This window comes from Kryptolebias marmoratus, linkage group LG8 (assembly GCF_001649575.2).
Source record: "Kryptolebias marmoratus isolate JLee-2015 linkage group LG8, ASM164957v2, whole genome shotgun sequence".
In the NCBI taxonomy this organism is placed as follows: Eukaryota; Metazoa; Chordata; class Actinopteri; order Cyprinodontiformes; family Rivulidae; genus Kryptolebias; species Kryptolebias marmoratus.
In genome coordinates, this window is record NC_051437.1 from 9001417 (window position 1) to 9022019 (window position 20603).

Below are 20603 nucleotides of genomic sequence, written 5' to 3' on the forward strand. Positions count from 1 at the left end.
ATCCTTTATATTGGGCCATCTGCTCACTTCCCGGTGCTCCATGCCTGGCGTGCGGACTCAGCGCGTCTCTCGCTCCACAGCATGCCCGTCTCCGTCACCTGCGGAACCTAGTTCCCAGCCCTTTCCTAAAGGCTCCCTTATATCCTGGCTTCAATCAGCTTCCGCACGTGCAGCTAATTACCGGCTCGGCGTCCCCAGAACTCCTTAACCCAGCGCGCCCAAGACGCCAAAAGAAAAACAAAACATGCAAAAACTATAAAGAAAACATAAACACACCACACAAAACTATAAAGCAGGCAAAATAAAAAACAAAACAACCTTAATTCCCCATGTGTAACAGGGCCATGATGGAAGTCCTTTTAAACGAAGGCTTGCTAGCTGATTGGATACACTGGAGGCGCGGTCGGATGCTGATAGGCTGGAGTGGAGGTGCTTGATGCAGCGATTAGATGCAGGTGAGGCTGAAGCAGGTCTTCCAGTCTGAATTTACGCCTAGGCTTCATATGAATAATATGTACTATATTATATTATATAAAATAGTTTTTCAAGTCATTGCTTTCAGTTTTTTTTTTGACAAAATTAATGTTTGCGTAATACGGTGCATCAGAGAAAACTGAAGCGATTCAGTCTGGCCAGCAGCAGCTCCAATTCTTCTTTTACTTCTGGTGTTTTTTGGCAGTTTGGCAAGAGGTGTATATAGAGGCTGGGCTGTTATTTTGATAGTCCGCTTCCGCTTTTCGGCAAGGAATTTGCATATTAACTAATTTCCAAGATAAAATAAAATATTTTGTTTGGAAAATAAATATTTAGTGTAGAGCTAAATACTTAGTTTGCAAGTTAAATATTTAGTTCAGAACTATGACATTTATAAATGTATGAACACATTGGCTAAATAAAACAAAATATTGCTGTTAATTTTTGACTGTGTAACTTTACAAACAGCACCCCATAAGTTCTCAGTTCAGATTTTAGTGAGTATGATTGCTCAAAGAATTTGTAATTTTTTTCTAATGTTTCACATTGCAGATTTGATCAGTCACCACTGTCTCATAACATATGAGACAAAGGTTTTAAACTCCGCTCAGGAAGAATGAACACAGCCCACAGACACTGACATGTAGAGTAGAGTAGAAAAGTCACAGCACTTTACATGAACTACTATAAATCACCTCCAGGATTTCAGACTTTTTCGTCATTGTTGCAGCCTACAAAGGAAGTGAAACCTGCAGGGGACTAATATGATTGGTTAAAAATGACATTTTGAGTTAAATTTCCATGGATTGGCTGAATTTGAGTGAGTAGTTGCAATCACAACGTCACAACTTCCTGGAGGGACTGGTAAATGTAAAGAAAAAGTGCAGGTAAAATGAAGGAATATAAATGATAAAGAAGACATAAATTAACACATATTAGACCCTTTGCTCATCAGAAAACAAAGCATCTCTTGATATGAGATAAGTCATATCTGCTGCTCCTACAGGCCGCCCTGCATAGTTGGGTCATCTGGATCAGGCTGACGGTGTTACATTTAGCGATGGTGCAGATGTCACACAAAAAAACGATCCCGGAGATGACATCAAGAGCCTGAGGAAAGCATCGCAGTTATGACTTTAATGCCATGAAAGCACAGGAAAACAATTAACAACAATTAAAATGAAGGAATGGTAGCTAAACAGCTCAGGAGCTCAACCCAAGCTGCTTTAATCAATTTATTACTGTGGAAACATGATTCAGAAGCTCACCCCACTTGCAACGAGGACGCCATCCTCAGCTCCTTCGACAAAGATCATGACAGAAGTGATGGTGTAAAGGATGGCGCCGATCAAAGCCCGGATCGAGTCCTGTGCAGACAGGGGGAGGCAGAAGATGAAGCACCGGGCAAGAACCCACCTAAACGTGTCTCTTTGTGCTGTGGTGTTCCTGCACAGAACTCACAGTCCCCACAAAGTTGACCACCTGGATCTTCTTGTCCAGCTCCAACGAAAAGATGACAAGGAAGATGGAGGACAGGACTATCTGACAGATGGGAACGGTGGAGTAGGCTAAACTCATAGAAGCAGCATCACAGGAGAGGGTGGTGGAACTCAGGATCTGGGATAAATAAGAGATGAGAAAAATAAAAGACAGGGAAAAAGTTTGATATGCTGAATTTTTAGACTCATAAGGAGCACAATGTTTTGTTTTTATTCTGGAAATGACTTGTAGATAAACTTATCCATTCGTTGACTGTTCATGGTGGATTTTGTAACATTTCAGGTTAGTTTCTTTTTCTCTTTCTTCTTATCTCCTGCTCCTCAGCGATCAGATCTCCAGATCTCATACCTTTCTTTCCAAAACTAAGCAAGTTTCAGCAAGCCTGAGGAAAATTCAACACTTTCATGACAGAAACATCTTCTCCTCAAAGTGCATGTTTTCACAAAGCAACCTGGAACCTTTTTTTACACCGGTAATTAATGTTAAAATGAACCGATCTCTGCTGGATAATCCAGTCAACTTTGTAGTGATGTCCTGTCAAAGAGTTGTCAATAGTTAGTATCTGTCATAGAGCACAAAGGATGGAGAAAAAAGGCAAAAGTCTTGGTCCAGGCTAGGCTAAGGCTAGCAAAACAACCTGATTTTTTTATCTTTTTTCTGACTCATAAAACAACTGTTTTGTTTCTTAGAAAGAGTTGTACTGTCATCTCAGAATGAAGGATAGGGGCAGCTTACTGCATTATCTTCAAAACAAGTCTGATGAGATTGGAGATGACAGATGACTGCAGCGCTGTACAAACCATGATCCCTAGCTGTGTCAAATACTTTTATTTTTGACATTGTCTCAATATCACAAGCACCACGAAGAGGGGTCTGTAACATCACTAACTAACAGAGGATTTCCAGTGAAATGTCTCAGAGATTTGTAGGTCAGGGCACCCACTATAATTCAATATTTTAGATGAGTTGCAGATTGCTGCCATCTAGTGGCGAGAATATAGAAGACTATTTGGAGTTCAAATCCATTTATCAAATGAAAAATAAATAAATGTGTCCAAACATCACAATCATTTAAAAAATGAACAAATATGGTTTATAATAATATAAAAACATTGTAGCATCAATGACTTTATTTCTCACAGCAGTGAAACAGTTGGTAGCAGCTGGTATGACTCTTAACAAGGGATTACTGTATCTATCATCCCACTGCAGGCCTTTAAAAATACACAAGACAAAACTATTTTTGCAACTGCAAAGCAGTGAAGTCACAGGACGAAAAGAAAGGGAAGTATTTCTATACAAGTACTGTAATCACAGAATGAATACGGGCATCGAAGATAATTCTTCTTTTTTTATCTGATGAGATTCGAGGACAGATGAATAAAAATCATGCTCTTTCCTGGAGATATGTAAAAGAAACCAACTTATTTTTGATATTGTCTGAATACCCCAAGTATCTTCAGAAGTAGGGATCAGTCTGTAGCACCTCTAATTTGTTGACAACAGAGGAAATTTTATAGTTAAATGTCTCAGAGGTTTTTAGGTTCAGACACTCACTTTAACTCAGTATTTCAGATGAGTTGCAGTTTGCTGCCATCTAGTGGTGAAAAGAGAAATGACAGTTTGAATGAAGGCCATGGATGTTTCCAAACATTACATTCATATTCAGATGAAAAATAACTGTACAAATAATAAAACATGAACTCTTTGTGGTATCAATGGCTTTATTTCTCAAAGCAAAGCTGATTTGAATTTCAATCGACAAACTCCAGACTTTCGTAATATAGGTTAGAAAAAAAGTACACATGACAAAAGACTTTACTCCAAATGGCCAACATCAGGTTGAGCAAACAGAACATCAGAATGTGATATTCACATCTGTGATAATAATTCAGATACTTTTCTTTAGAAGCTGATTTCTCATCGTCTGTCTCCTCAAAACGAGTTCACAAAAAAAAGAACCTACCTATACTGTATTACTGGGCAATATAAAATAACAGCTTAAAACAATGTGTTACACATGTATGAAAAATTTCATAACCTGAGCAAGAATCAAAGGAGACGAGTAAAAGTGAAAAACAACACTGAAATTCGTGAGTTAATGACCATTTGAGGGTCCTCAAGATCCACGAGAAGCTCCATTAGTGAAAAGTGACAGAAAACGTCGACTACAGCAGATCACTCAAACAAAAACAGGTAGTTAATTTTGATGGGACATTAAGGCACTGCAATGCACAGGACTCTGCAACGATGAAACAGCAGAAAATAAAACATTTAACCAAACGTGAAGTTTTACTAAAAATAACAAGAGCATAACTACGTTGTTAAATAACCCCTAATGAGTCAGTTACTTTTGAAATCCAAAAACCATAAATTTCGATTACAACAGTAGACCATTAACAGTAGAAAAAATGTATTAGACGACCTTCATGGTGACATCAACCAGAGTCTTGTGTTATTCTCCGATTTCCCTTTTTAGTCAGTGGACTGTTGAGGTTGGAATAAAAATAAAAAAGTCAGGAGGAGAATTCCTCGTGTAGCAGACACGCAGGCACAGATGTACAGTACCACTCGCACTCCTCTCAGGCACAGCCCTGTAAAATACACCTCGTGCTCCGTTCCTTTGCAATGATTAACCTTCGACCTGCTCGTTTTCCTGCCCGTCCTCCTTAATGAGCCGCTCGCTGTTTGTGCTCCTGCTGCGTTGTTCAGAGGCACGTGGAGTGGGGGAAGTTTAAACCCTGTCATCTGGGAAGATAGAAACACAAGCCTATTAGACACTTTTTCTAATCAGAGGAAGAATCGTCAGGTCAAATAAAGCAGATCTGTGTCACGGAGAACATTCTGGGCGGATGGTGGCGGCTCCTACCGGTGGGAGCTGCTGTGTGCTGCCTGTTGCTCCTGAGCTCCAGGTAGATGGTGTAGGCGTCGTACGCAAAAAGGATCCCAGCGATCAAACCGAACACCTGCGAAAAACATCCGAAGAATTACTTTAAGCAAATAAAACGCATAAAAAACAAATGAAGAACAAGGAAAACCAGTTGTTACAATGTGATTCATTCAACACAAACTACGATCATTTTTAAGATAAGATAATATTCATTATCCCGAATGAAATTCAGTAGCTGCCAGCTGCTTCTATTCACACAACACCATGATACAAACCAACAAAGATACAATAAAAGACCACTTCTCCAAGGAGGTAGTAAAAGCATGAAGCGTACTGAAACATGAAGCAGCAATATGGTACTTACTGCAAGAAAAGCTCAGTAGTTAAGGATGGATATAAAACATAAACTTTTAATTTGTCAGCGATAGTAGCTGACACTTAACAGAGGAGTTCTGCAGCCTGACGGCCTGAGCAACAAAAGGATCTTTAAGTCTCTTAGTGGAGCAGCTCAGTGACAGCAGCCTGCCACTGGATGTGCTCCTCTGTTGCGTCAACGCGATGTGGAGAGGTTGAATGGCGTCGTCCGTTACGGCCTCCAGTCTGGGTCTCTGCTCCATCACTGCCTCCATGGAGTCCAGCTGCAGGCTCCACACCAAGCCCAGCCGCCTGATGATCCTGCTGAGGCGCCGAGTGGCCATCAGCCTCACGCTGCCACCCCGACAGACCACGGCACTGGTGACGACTGTCTGGTAAAACATTGTGCAGATGGTATAAGATTCCAGCCTGCTCAGGAAATACATCCTGGCTGTTGGGTAGGGGAGGGGAGGGGCATCTCCTTGGTCTTTCCTGTGTTGAGCAGCAGTTGGTTCCAGTGACACCACCCAACAAAGTCCTTCCCCAGTTTCCTGTACTCTCCCTGCTCGCTCGCTCGATACACGTCACAGCAGCAGTGTTGTCAGAGAACTTCTGCATGTGACGGAGCTCTGAGTTGTAGAAGATCTCTGCTGTGTACAGGGTGAATAGGAAGGGAGACAGCTGCTTTTGGATGTCGACTTGATGCTTTTAGTTCTTAAGGTGACCCAAACAGCACTGCTGTAGGACAGACAACCATGAAGAAGGATGTGGAGGAAAAAATAAAGTGTGCATTTACAAACTGTGATTTGCTTTTTTCATGTTGCTTCTGGAGTAACGGCTTCTTCCTCTCCGAGTGTCCCTTCAGTCCATATCAGTTCAGGACTTGTTTCCCTGGATAATGACTCTGAGCAGCTTCAGCAGCAGCTTCACAAGATCCTCTGCTTTTGTTTTGGGGTTGATTCACACATTTAACACTAAAAACATTCATCTCAGGAACATCAACCCGTCTCCTTCCTGAGTGGTATGATGGCAGGACGTTCTCATGGTGTTTATACTTGTGTATCATTGTTTGAACAGAAGAAAATCTGGAAATTGTACCAAGCAGGAACCAGAGTTGTGGAGGTCGATAATTCTCTTCCTGATGTCTCGGCTGATTTCTTCCCGTGATGCCACACAAAGAAGCAGTGTGTCTGAGGTGTGCCTTTAAAATACATCCACAGGTGTGTCTTCAGGTAACTCAGATGTTGTCAACTAACCAATCACAAGCTTCCAAGAGGTTAGTAATCTTAGTGTATGTAGACCTGTGACTTTGAGGACAATAAAAATAATTCTCTCCCTCATTACTACAGGTGGTGGTCAGAGGGCTCGGTGGCGCCGGTGTGATGGCAGCCTCACTTCTGTCAGCCCGCCCCAGGGCAGCTGTGGCCACAATGTGGCTTATCAGTGTGTGAATGTTTGAATGAATGGGTGAATGATTGTAGTGTGAAGCGCTTTGGGGTCCTTGGACTAGATAAAGCTCTATACAAGTGCAAGCCATTTACCATTTACCATTATTCAGGCATTAAAACAAATTAAAATAATTCCGACAATTCTTAACTGACCTAAAATGGGAAAGGTTTAGTCTGATTTAATGTCAGACAGTGAGAAAACAAAATGGTTGTGTTTTTGTTTTGTTTTTTTCATATGGTGTATGTAAACATCTGGCACATCATTCTTCAGCTAAACAACTTCTGTATGACAGGTTTTGTAGGTTTTTGAGCTTAGACTTGTTTGGGAATGACTTTGCTGGAGCTAAAATGCAGTTTCCTGTTTGTAAAACTGTGTTTATCTTTGGTGTTTTCATCGATTTGACCAAATAAGTGGGAACAAACTGCGTCTCTGTGGCAAGCTGCCTGCAAAGAGCCTAAAAATCCAACTTAAAGTTGTCTCTCTGCTGAGTTCTCTGATTTGGGTCAACACAAAACTGGGTCATCCCATGAGTTGAGGAGCCTTTTTTTCTGCCTGAACGACTCAAACATCAGAGTTAAATGGATTTATGAACAACAACAAACATTCCTCTGCAGACGGTCAGGCACTGGATTGAAAATGAGTGAAAACAGATACCAAAGTCCAACGTAAAACTTCAAAAAGAGGTTCAGAAAACTTAAAGAAAAACAAACTATTGGCTACCACCACTGTTAGACAATCTGACTGCCTGGAACGAAAAAAAAAACAAAAAAAAAACTGTGAACCTTAAAAAAAGGAAAGTGAAAACACCTTTGGGTTGAGTATGAGTCTGTAGGTTTTCTGTGGACACACGTATGCACGAAAAACTCCCCCTTCCTTCCCTCAGATTACCTATAAACAAGCTCAGCGCTCTTTTCTTCTTTCAACCCGTCTAAGGCGCACCAACCCTGAGGGTGTTATGCTTCGGTTAAGAAAACAACCCAAACCGTATGAGTCAGGGACAAGGTGACGACCTGTCTCTAAACAGATTACGCTAAAAATAAAAGTGGTTGGATTCTGTTCACACTTGGACTATTTTTACATAAGATAGAAGACATTCAAAAGAGGATGCCAAATTATTTCAAAAGTCCAACATTTTCTGCTACGTCTAAAAAGGAAGGAAACACGAGATAAGATCTGATATCACTCAACAGCGACGGCGCACGTCAACAAGAGCTTTTCTGCACATCCATCCTGGAGACGACGACTATTTTGCTAAAAAACAAAACAAAACACAGAGCGAAAGCAGCAGCAGGATGCCAGGTTGAGTCATGGCGCTTTCACTCACCCCGCCTGCGATGCGCGCTCCGTCCCCGGCTCCTCCGATGACACAGATGAGAGACGTGATGATGAAAAGGGCGGCACCAATTACAGCGCGGAAAAAGTCCTGCACAGACGGGGGGCAGAGAGGTGAAGCGCCGCCGTGCGGCTTTTCAACCGAAACATGGCCGCGTGTGTTCTCGCGCTTCCTGACTCACACTCCAGATCCAGTTGACTACTAGGAACTGCTTGTCCAGCTCCATCATGAAGACGACAAAGAAGATTATGGTGAAGACCATCTCGCAGATGGCCACAGCAGTGTAGCCTCCGGACGTAGAAGTAGCATAGCAGATGAGGATTATAAAACAGAGGACCTGGGAAAGACAGGAGGCAAAGTTAGGAAAACAAAGAAAAGATCAATTTGATATTCAGAAATTTACAGGTCTTCACCAGACACATCAACTCTGTTGACAACAACAACAAGTTCACCGGAGAGGATGCAAACGCCAACAAGCTGCCTTTTTTAGACAGTCTGGTTCACATAAAAAAAGAGGACAGCCTCAACTGGACCACAAACCTTCTGTCATCAGAACTCTACAGCATCAGGCTGAACACGTCCCCACGAAGACAGAAGAGAAGGAAAAGGAACAAAACACATGAGGATATCCTAACTTGGCTGTTGTCGAGTCAGCGAGGAAACCTAAACACAGTTTAAGGAGAACAAACACAAAAACATTGTCATCCTATGATCTTGCTGGAGTATCTGAGAAGGAGACTTCAGAAGGGTTTTCTCCAAATACAACATCCCGGTGCATTTCAAACCCAACAGGACTCTCAGGCAGAGGATGGTCCACCCTAAGGACAAAACACCCAAACACAAACTGAGCCGTGTGGCGTCTGCAGTTCAGTGCAGCGAGGAATCTCCAGAACTCGACATTGGAGAAACCAAACAGCTTCTCCACAGGAGAGCCGCCTCTTCAGCTGTCCACCTACACAGATGAAGCCATCAGATGGTTTGAGAGGGGGGTGAAGGACGCCAAACGAGAGAAACCGGGGGGTTCTCAGCTTTCAGCTTTCAAAAACCTATAATGGAGCATTAGGCCTGATCCCCAGTCTGTTTCACTCCAATCAGGACCTGCATCCATGTGACCAGAGTGGCCCATCTGTCAGTTAGATAAACAAAGACCCTTATGAGCCTCTACTGTTAGGAGAGTGAGTTTAATCTGCATGTGATCCAGCTTACAGAACATCTCAGCTTCAAAAGCTTGAACCTCACAGTCTCTGCTTTTTGATTTGAGAAAGCTCCTCGGATGAGAAGTGAAATGACTTCCACTGTTTCTGTTTTTAAACATTTTTTTATTATTATTTACCATGTCCTGGATGACTAAGAAGCTACACCAGCAAACGGCTATTATTACTGCATATAAATCAGCTAATAAACATTTTCCCAAGAAAAACGATTCTCTTCAAACACTGCTCTAAATAACGGACTCTAGCAGTGCAGCCATCACATGTTGCCTTCAGATTTACAGTGACCGTTTGGTCCAGCACATTTTTCCATATGAGGGAAAAAAAAAGTGCATGAGAAGTGAACTGAGAAGGGTGCATTCTTTCCAGTGCAGTAAAATGCCGCCAGTGTGGAGAAACCATAACCTCGGGCCGCCTGCGGCTCACTATCAGTCGTTTCTTTATAATGCTGCTGTTGTTTGCTGTGAAAATGTGTGGGCAAGTTACTTCCCCCCCAACAAACTGCAGGACAACTGCGGAGTGATAAACAACGCTTCAGCCGCCGAAGCATTTGACCTGCTCAGAGGCACGGACTTCTGTTCATTTTGCTGCTCATTTACATAGATTTCTGGGGTTATTTGTGAGGACAGATAGCAGAAGTTTGGAGCTGCCCCTGCTGAAGGTCCAGTTCTAAAGTAGGTTTCTGGCCGTCAGGTCTCCATTGCACGGACATTCAGTTAGAAATAGTGCTACAGCTAACTGCTGCTACTTGTGCCTGCTCCGACTAGCGCTCAGCTTGAGATTTCGTTCCGAGCGGCACCAGTTTCAAAGCAGAACTTAAAACAACTCCAACCACAAAACCTACACATAGGTTCACATGAACGCTGTATTTTTAAACAGTTACACCACTTGATATAATTATATATCAAAGTTCTGCAGGAAACACCCCATGCTGCACCGGAAGTGCTGCAGCTTCCACATTATTCTGCATAAACAGCCATGTGATACAAAACTGACGGTGATGTAAAAGTTTATAACACAGCTTTTTATCATGAACACCTGTGACATTTTGGGGATTGTTGTCGTCTTAATACAGCAACCTTCCACTTTGCCCTCGGCTCCACTCGTATTAGCCGTCAGCTTGTCAGTCTGCTCAGAACTGAACTCAAAACGCCATCTTTACCAAGTAAGAGATCAGTCCCTCGTAACCTTTTCACAGAACCCAACTTTAAAAGACCTTAACTATCCCTTTAATGCTCCCCCACACAGGACACTGGTCCTGAACAGCTTGGAACCTGAGGTTTGCAGCAGAAACTGCTTCCTTTTATTTGCAAATATCACCAAAAAACAACCTTCATTTGCGTTTTTAATTATACTTCGGAACCTGAATTCTTGTAGAGCAAGAATTTGATTGATTCCAATGATGTAGACTATATAGACTTGGTATTTTTTAAACTAGTAAAGTATAAATGTACACCAGGCCAACAAACAGGGAGGAGACTAACATTATTTCAATGTAGCAGCAACACGGTCATCTGTCTGTCACACTTGAGCAACTGACACTCCTTTTCTGTAGATAAGCTGAGGAATTTATTGACTAATAAGGACAGATTTGGTAATCTTTCATTTTTTTTAGTATAATCTTTAAGTTGAAGGGGATTTAGTGACATCTAGTGGTGAAGTTGGAGACTACAGGGGGAAAAAAAAGGCTCTCTTGTGACATACTCCATGAATTATTCTAGTGATGCTCCTGAAATAAATTCTGACTTGTGTCTAATAACAGCGCGTCTTGCACATTGCAGTGTTTTATTCCCAGTTGCAGACGACTTAGCAGACCGTGTCAAATCACTGCGGTCTATATGATACACGCATGCCTTCACCAGCTTGACACCGGCCCCACATCTGTCACCTCAGCCGCCCCTCCCCTCGCCTCGCACACAACCCACAGCCAACCAGCGAGGCAGGCGCATCAGAGGTTTGTGCGTTGGAGACTGGCACAGGCTGCCTCTGCAGAGCGAAGAGGCCGAGGCCAAGGCACAAAAGAGGCTCTATTCAGGGCCAGAGCCGGCTGCTCTGAAGAGGAGAATAAAAAAAAAATTGAAAAAAAAACAAACAAAAAAAAACAAAACGCCTACCACACAGAAGTCTCTCCGAACAAAACAAGCTCGGAGATTCAGGCACCCCTTTATGTATTTCGCCTTGGAATTCGTTCGTGTCTGACAGCTTTAAAAGACCCCAGCTGTAGTCGGCCCTCATCCCTGTAACGAGCTGCTGTTTAAAAATCGCCTGGAGGGAAATTATTGCAAACCTTTGGCTAATTATAGTCAGCAGCAACATGAGACCTGAGAGGTTAGTCTGTGCATGGAGATCCACACCAAACAGAGCCAGTTGCTAGGGAAGTCCCCTCCTTTTTTTTTTTTTCCCTCCATTTTTCTTTTTACACAACGTGGAAACTGTATGCTGAGCAATGAAGAAAGCTGACTTTCATCACACTCCCTGCACATTCACACTTATTGCACAACTGCCACTACTACACGCTAGTTTACTTTCCCCCCCCAAAAATTCAAAAGTTAGAGGAACGCAACGAAAACAAGAAGCTTCCAACCTACAAGTCAATTAGCTCTGGGCATGACCGATCCCATCTCATCAGTGCTGGGTGTGGGAACTGAACATGCTCCAACATGGTCATGCCTATGACAGGAAGCCTATGAAGCCGAGTAAAAGTGCACAGAGTTAAAAAGGACAGCGGGACCTTCAGAATGTTGAGAGAAATCCCGCCTGCTGGGAGGTTAAAATGTCCACGTCCTCCATTTTCCCATTAAACTGAAAATCCCCATAATAAGCACTAATGACATTTATCTTCCTGTTCCTTTCCCCAGAGCCCTGTTTGTGTTTTGTAAACTATTTCAGGCATCCACAATCGCAGATGACTTCCTTCAGCGTTTATCGGGCTCCAACAACAAAAAAAAAAACAACTGCAGGGAAACGAGGGCCATCCTCGAACAGACGGCCAGAGACGAGTGTGAAGCATTCTTTGTTCCCTGGACTAAACTTCACACCCGTCTGGAATTTCCATTACCTCGTAAAAAAAAAAAAAAAAAAAAGGAGAAAGTTACAGTGGGTGGACCACTGACCACCAACATTTCAGAGCCTGCTTTATAATGAGCTCCTTCAGCTATGCAAGCAGAATCTTATTTCCTGCTATAAACAGACCTTTTCTTGGATTTAGAAAGACAATTTGAAGGTTACAGTATATTTGTCAGCTTTATTATTACACTCAACTGAAAGCCTTCCAGCAGGAGTAGTATTTAGGCACTTTCTGTAGTGAAGGTTGCAATACTAGTACGCAACAAAACCAATATTTTCCCCATTGGTAAGGAAAGAGATAAGGCCATGTGTTCAGGGGCTAATTTCCTGCATCCTGTCTTAAGCGTGTGAAGCAACATGTAAATACGGCAGATGAAAAGTACGTACTGTAACACCAGCCAAAGGCCGAGCTCAACCATTATATTTAAATGTGCCGGGGTTCCCAGCACTCTCTCGGGCACTGAAAAATACAGAGCTCAAGCAGAGCGTGCAGGTCACAGGGGGCCCGAGGGGCCCCGAGTGCTCAGAGGGCACGCCACTGTGAAATGCAAACAAAAAGCACTGGTGTGGAAAACGGTGGTGAAGAACAATATAAATACAGCAGTCTTCCCAGACAGGAAGCGATTGAACTTTGCCCGGACAACACTTTTATTATTAGGAGTTTGCTCTGGAGTGGGTTTTTTTTTTCTAATGACAGGAATGCAAATATTTCACTTAAACGAAGCCAGGCGTGACAAATGTGGTGCAGAAGCTCTTTACAAAGGAACAGAAAAGTCTTGTGTTGTTATATATTTCCAGCATATCTGGACTGACAGTGTGGATCTGTGTGAGAAAGGAGTAGCCCGGTGACAAATACAGCTTAGCCCGGGGGACCTTTTTGACTCCCTCTCTGCTGCTGAAATTAAGAAACCGTGGAGCCAGAATGACAGGTGGGTCAGTCCTGCTGCCTTCTGACTCCACAGACCACATGCCTGTCATTCCTAAACCTAACTACTTCAGCACATTCACGACGGCAGCCACTTCCCCTCTCCGGCCTGAAAAATCGATATTTTGCAGCATTAAGTCCATAAAACATTGATTAGCGCACATCAGAGTTAGCTCCGAGGGGCTCGCGAGAGCAGCGCGAGGCCACAGGTGAGTCCACTTACTATTTCTGCCGTGAGGATGAAGCCCTTCCGAGTCTTCACGTAACTTGTGAGCCTGTCCATGCAGCTGGCAGCGGGGCTGGACCCAGTTGTGTCAGCCATGCTGTCAGATTTGACCCAACTCGACTACAGTAGCTGGAGTTTGAAGACTAAGTTGTTTGGGAGCGGGCCGGAAAAGGCGCCCGCAGAGACAGATGCTTCAGGAGGAAGAGTCCCAGAGTTGTTGTTGTTGTTGTCGGCTGGTCCCGGGTCCAAACACCGAGGAGGGGGGTTAGTTTTCTTACTCCGCTGCCGTTCAGGCGGATGAATCAACTTCTCTGCCGAGAGGAGCGAAGAGGAGGAGGAGCTGTGGGGCGTTGGCTTTCATGTGTTCAAGGAGGTGGGCGGTCACGAAGCGGCGAGAAAACAACATGAATGTCCCGCCGAGCTTTTCGGTGTCCGTGTTTGAAAAGCTGAACCCTCCTGAAGCCCTCCTAACCACAGAGAGGAAGAGGAGCCCCCGTAACTTCGGGTCCATTCAAGTTCAACATTTGTTGGCTCCACGCGGAGCGGCTCGTGCGCTTAGGTATGGCAAGCCGTTTTAGCATTTATTCTGAGTCCTCTTCACGTCTGACGTCAGTTTCCGGCTCTGGTCAGAGTGAAGCTGCGGTGGCTGAAGCTGGGGTCCTGAAAAGATCTTTAGAAATCAAATTAACTTAAAAAAAGTAGCATATTTAGCCTTAAAGTTACTCTACAAAATCATTTAGACCAGACAATAAAATAAAATAAAATCATATAGTAGTTAGAGCTGGTGGGTTACTGACTTACCTGGGTTAAAGATTTGAATCCTCACACCGAATCAGGACTCATGAGTCCGAGGTCTCAATTACCCCTGATCCTACATGACCTCTGACAGACCACTGCTTAGTCCCCAAGTTAACAAACTCACCGATAAAACCATCAGAATCCCTGAAAACGCTGCTGACTCAGACAAGTCGGGTCTCTGATCCGGGTTAAAGACTCATATGATGCACATTTTTTAATATTTATGGATATAGTTACAAACTCTTTGCACATTCTGCTTTTTTGTCCTGTGTGGTTGCTTTTTTGGTTACTTAGCTATTTAAAATAGCTCATTCTTAGTCTATATTCAAATTTTTTACACTTTGCATTTTTGTTGCACATCTTATCTATTCTTATATATTCTGCTTATCACTTTTTGCAAAATTGCAACAAAAAAAAGAGGAAAAGCACACTTTTTGGTTCTGTTCGTTGTTAGTTAACATTTTGGTTAACTTTGCTTTGCTCAGTTTATGTTTTTGTTTTGTTTTGTTCCATCATTTGTAAGTTGTTTGTAATAATAATGCAGATGGGGTTCATAAGCATTCACCGCAGCAGTTTTTCTGTCTGCAGCAGGGGTGGGAGGGCCAGTGTGAAGTGACTGAGGTGAACCTGATCACTCAGATTAACCTTGAATCCATAACGTGAACTGAATTTACCAGCTCTAATAGTAGTAAATTTAATTAGCACAATACTTTTCTCACATCAGTGGTTAATGTGTCTTTAAATTAAATATTTGCAAGCAAAATTTCTGACTGGATGCCAACTACCGCAAGCATTTGTTTACCCACAGAAACAGCTGAATTGACTGAAAGTAGGTCAAATGTTCAACTTAGCCATCTGGCAGAAGTTTTGCAAAGGTGTTTGAATGTTGAGCTCTCCACCTCTCTGTTTGATCCTGAATATTTGTCTTATTTGTTCTTTCTCTTTTCTCTCATGTTTAGCAGCAGATTCTCTTTTATAAATGTCTTCTCCATTCTGTCTGATTCCACCACATTTACCTCCACAGACTACAGCCAGCCTAATGTAGGTCAGTCGTGTGACTCAAGCCTGCAAGTGGTTTTCACAGGATTCAGCCGAGTGCTTTGTTTACACTGAGTGCAGACCCACAGTTCAAAACTGACTATCAGTATATCTTGAAAACTACCAGAGTAAACTCTTTAAACTGCACCATTTGATTTAGTTCAGGTGAAGCTTTTTATGTTTCATTTCATAGTTTGCAATGAGAAGCTTTAACTGTTGCAAAGAAATGAAAACAGTAGTCGGCTGTGGCTCAGTGGTTAGAGCTGTCGCCCTTCAATGAGATAGTTGGATTTGAATAGTTGGATTCCTGGCAGCAGTCACATGTTGAAGTGTCTCTGAGCAAGACACTGACCTCCTCATTGCCTCCAATGTGTCCCATCGGTGTACGAATGTGATCTAAAGCACTGATTAGACTCCACAGAATGATTTATTCAGATTAGCTTTGTAGAGATGTAGCAGAGTGCTGAATAAATGTGTGTGTGGATGGGTAAATGAGGGCACAGATTGGGTTGTGAAGCACTTTGAGTTGGCTAGAAAGGCACTATATAAGTACAGTTCATTTATTATATCTGGTTAAAAAAATCACATAATGGTTGATGAGCCTCTTTGTTAAACGCTTTATTTGCAGTGTTGGTCTTCTTTAGCAACAGTCACGTCCCAAGCCTCTGCAACTTTTGTTCTGTGGGCTGAAAGCAGAAAGGTTTGTGAACCACAGCACTATAATTCAAGATCTTGGCGCAGTAGTTGAGCAAAAACCGCTAGTTCAGCGTACGGGACAATACAGAACGAAAACTGCCGTACATCAGCGATCATCAAATCATCAGATCATCCGGGATCATGATCAAACATGTTATCTTCCTTTTTCCTGCAAACATTTCCCACCAATACGCAGACTGGATACACATTAAACACACACCTCCTGCAGACCGGGATCAAATCTGTGTCTCTGAAAGTGCATGCTGTTATTTCTCTGTGAGTTCCCTTTAAATTAACATTAATAACATTTTAAATTATTTTAAAATATATATAGTTTATATAAAATATAACATTATACTGAGCAGTCTAATTAGGCCTAAATCGTCCATCAGTTTAATTTTAATTATTATTTGTAATAGTAGTAAGAACATTTCTCTCTTGAGTAAATATTGTTGGTGACCCCTGCTGTACTCAACATATATTATATGCAATGTTTTAACACCTGCTTTAAATCTCTCAGTGTTAAATTGAACCCTATAGTGCATAAAATGCAAACGTGGTGATTCATTTACACCCTACTTGATTTTATTTTTATTTGCATACACATTGGGGAAAATCCAAAGGAAGTTAAATATATCAAACTTTATTTTTCATAGCGAACAGCAGACAGTTTTGAGCCTTAAATGAGCTGACCGTGGCTCGTACGGCTCAGTTTGGATAATGGCTAAGGAGGAATGTTTTTAATGATGTGTCTGTGATTTATCTCTGCTTTGAGCTTTTTAATTTGTTAAAGGACTGTTTTGTCAATCGAGATAAGAAGGCAACGATTTTACTGCTGTCGGTCGACCTGCGACCGTTCAGGGTTTAAAACATTCTTCATTTAGCAGCAGATGACATTTCTGCTCATGAATCAAATCTGTGGTGCTTTTGTGGCAATGTTTTTAAGGCATGTTTAGCAGTTAACTTTATTTTATTACAAACCACGGACATATAATAAATTCAGGAATGTTTTTCTGGTGGGTCGTGTTGTTTATCTGCTATTATGGCCTCATTTACACTACTTCCAAATAATTTATTTTAAACTAATATTTTTTTCTCTGTGAAAAAACCAGCATCTAAGGATTTCTATCATATTAATTTTGGACTAATAATGATTAATACGAAACATTCTTTGCCAAGGGCAAAATGAGCACACAACAATTTTTTTTTGAAGACAAAAATTGGGCACACAAACTAGATTTTATCGTGCGTTTCCTCTAATCCACACAGAGTAAATGTGTTCATACGTCCCCACTAATATTTGTTAAAATGTCTCTTAGCACACACACTTTTTGTCTCCATCAATGAGCTTCTGAAGTAATTCTGTCTGGATATTTGACCGCTCCAGCATTGGTTGACTTTATTTATACTGGTTTGTTTTCTGGCACAGACTCCACAGATTTGAATCAGGTTGTGTTCGGGGCTTTGTGAAGGCCGCTCCAGAAGATTAATGTTAAGATTTATCCAATCAGAAACCAGTAATGATGTGTTTGGGGTCAATATCCTGTTGGAACACCCAGGTGTGTCCAAGTTTCAACCATCTAGCTGTTGATTTGAGGTGAAGTTGAAGAATTTGGAGGTTGTCTTCCCCCTTCTTTATTCCATCCACTTTGTCCGGTTCACCAGTACCACAGCATGATGCTACCACCACCATGCCTAATAGTTGCTAGTATACTTGGGGTTTAAAGCCTCACTTTTACTCCTCCCAACACAAGTTTTGTCATTTTTTTATTTTGTCTGCCTATAAAACTTTTCTCCAGAAACCATTTGGTTTGTCCATGTGGGCAGCTGCAGATTTAAGTAGAGGCTGAAAGTGTTTCTGGACCAGGAGCTTCTCTCTTGTGTTGTCAAACAAATCCTTTTATCTGTTGGCAAAAAGAAACTACCAGCCGCAGTCAATCATGATCACTAACAACAAGTTAAAAGACATCATAGAACCTCCATCACCACTTAATAAAAGATTTGAGCCTGTATGTATAATTTTGATCCTGTGTGGAAAAACCAGTTCTTGGTTTGTTTTTTGTTTTTAAATCAGTAAACCTGTATGTTGTATAATCATTCCACAGAGGAGAAAGGACAATTTAAAAAGATCATTAGAAGTCCTTAAATAATTGATGCCTCTGATGAATGGATGGAAATGTCTGACTGTAACTGTAAGCTCTTGGCTCCATGAAAAACCATTGTGCTTTTTAGAAAACATGTTGGGAGTCCTTTTTTTTTTGATTTTCTATTTTAAAAATACAGTACCTGTGTTTGCAAGCTGTAAAAATGATAAGTTACCAAGTCAAACTACTAATTATTTGAACTCAAAGTAAGTTTTGAACTGCACAGTAAGTAAACTGCAGTAATACCATAACATCTTCAGATTCTTCTGACCTTTCCTGCACTGTTTGTAATGATTAAAAGGTAAAGTAATGAGAAAAAAACAAAAGCAATGTTGAAAAAAAAAGAACAACATACCCTCCCAAGCACTAGGGGGCACCATGCTAAGACCTCAATAAAAACATAGTGTTTTGTTTTTATGTTTAACTTTGTCCCCTCTGTCAAAGTTGAGACATAAAATAATATTTAGTTTCAGTCTGAAATAAACAAACTGCACAAGGTGAATTAAAATGATAAATTGTTATAAAGTAAAAGAAAAAAATACACAATTTACCCTTCAACAGAATAATGTCAAGTTTATTTCATTTTGTTTCACATGGACCCCATATAATAAGAATACGGCAAAGTTTTGGAGAGTCTTGAATATCTTTTTTCTGACTTATCATTATCATAAATACTAATATGAATACATCATTCACAATAAAACACGGCACTATCCAAGGGCTTAGAGAGTATCACAAGACATCATTCACCACTAACAACAGACTATATTTCATTTCAGCATATTTATAAGAGCTACAGTGAAAGAGAAAGAAAGACAGAAAGGAGAACAAAAAGTGGAAAAACTAGAGAAAGAGAGAAAGCCATTAGCTTCAATTGCCTGGATTAAAGAACCCTGATTTAAAAGAAATGAATGTCTGTACAATGAGGGATGATATGCCGGAGATGAGTAACAGCTCGGAGCTGTTAGAGCAAAAACCACCAATAAAATAAAAACTTTTATTTGGCAAACATGCTCTTGAATATCCAAAGGAAGGGTCGGCAACCGTATCGATTATAGGTGGGTGCGAGTCGTTATTGCAGCACTTTCTTTGTGCTTTGGGTAGGATATGTCAGAGCTGCTGTTCAGTCTGTGCTGTGCAGGAACCACTGTTATGGATCAGACTAATGTTTGCTCCTTCCTGAGCCTCAGCCTCTACCGTGTGATTGTGGATCCTCTGGAATGTAGGGAGGAAACTGCATGCAGTAAAGTGGCTTATTATCTGAAGGAGGAGAGATAAAGCCGAGCGGGAGATGCAGAGGGGGTTCAAACACAGCGGCACGTCGCTCAGACTGCCTCGTTAGAAAGGACAGCGTGACCAGAATCTTTAAGACCGGACTAACTCCTCTCGCGTTTTATTTTACGTTATGCTAAAGGTGAGCACGTGCCTCTGATTTCAGTGTGACGCGAACGCCGTTTAAAAAACTAGGTAACTCTGTCTCACAACTTTCTGGACCACGTGACAGGCGATGGAACACGACAAAAACTGCTTGATGCCGTTTACATCAAACCCAAACAAAACCAACAAACACACGCTGCTAAAACTTGTGTCACAATTTCCATACTGACAGCACTTTAGCGGTTAAGAAACGACAAATATGAGACGCTACCATGCTGATGAACGCTGTTGTCCCTACACTTTTCTAATGGACAATACTCAGTGTATCACACGAATCCCCCCCCCCCACTCTTGACAGTGACGTTTGATGGGAAGGAAATGATAAAAACGTAAAGCCGAAACAACCTACTCACACCTCACTGTCACCACTTATATTACTCTACAGATCACGACTTGTTTGTTCTTTTTTTTTTTATAAAGATAAATGTCTCTGTTATTCGAAAGTCAGCACTTGCATTTTCAACAGCCTTCACACGGATTTTGAAGTCCCGCCAGTAATGCTGACAAAATGAACAAAATTATTCGAGGGACCAGAAGATGCCAAGATGTCTACGTGCGTAAATAAATATATGATCGCGGCGCAAACTGTTGAAGAGAACTGGTCGGTAAAGGTTAAACTGTCGGAGCTCCTAAACAGAACCAAAGTAAAAACAATTGAATAACTCTGTGCTCAACATTTGTTGTATAACAACTAATATAGAGTGCACAATTATTCAACTGTGTACATATAATCATATACTGTATATTTATATATATGTGTTTCAGCAAGTTGATATTTACACAGCACAGACAAATACATTCTCTCAAGTTAAATATTACTACAGTTTTTTTTTTCTTTTCTTTTTTCTTTTGTTTTTCCTCATAAATGTAAGTCTTCTCTGTTGCAAGATTTCCCTTAAATGTTCAACAAATGTTTTGGTATTTGTATTCAAGTTTGTCTCGTAAAACCAAACAGACAATCCTCTGTTGTCTTCTACAGTTAAAATACACCACAAGAATAATCATCATGTTACAGCAAAGACAGACCCCCCCACCCCCGCATCGGCGCCCAGCATCCTGCTC

The 20603-nt window shown here is 41.5% G+C and overlaps 1 protein-coding gene across 1 annotated transcript; it reads right to left on the reverse strand.

The window, feature by feature from the left end:
- Window positions 1–3677: 3677 nt before the first annotated feature.
- On the reverse strand, window positions 3678–13937 carry LOC108232077 (proteolipid protein 2-like). Its single transcript, XM_017409640.3, has 5 exons — window positions 13426–13937; window positions 8182–8337; window positions 7992–8090; window positions 4844–4940; window positions 3678–4722 (listed from the first exon to the last, which is right to left on the reverse strand). Exons 1-5 carry the CDS (start codon window positions 13522–13524, stop codon window positions 4709–4711), a joined length of 465 nt encoding a protein of 154 aa, XP_017265129.1. The 5' UTR covers window positions 13525–13937; the 3' UTR covers window positions 3678–4708.
- Window positions 13938–20603: the final 6666 nt, after the last annotated feature.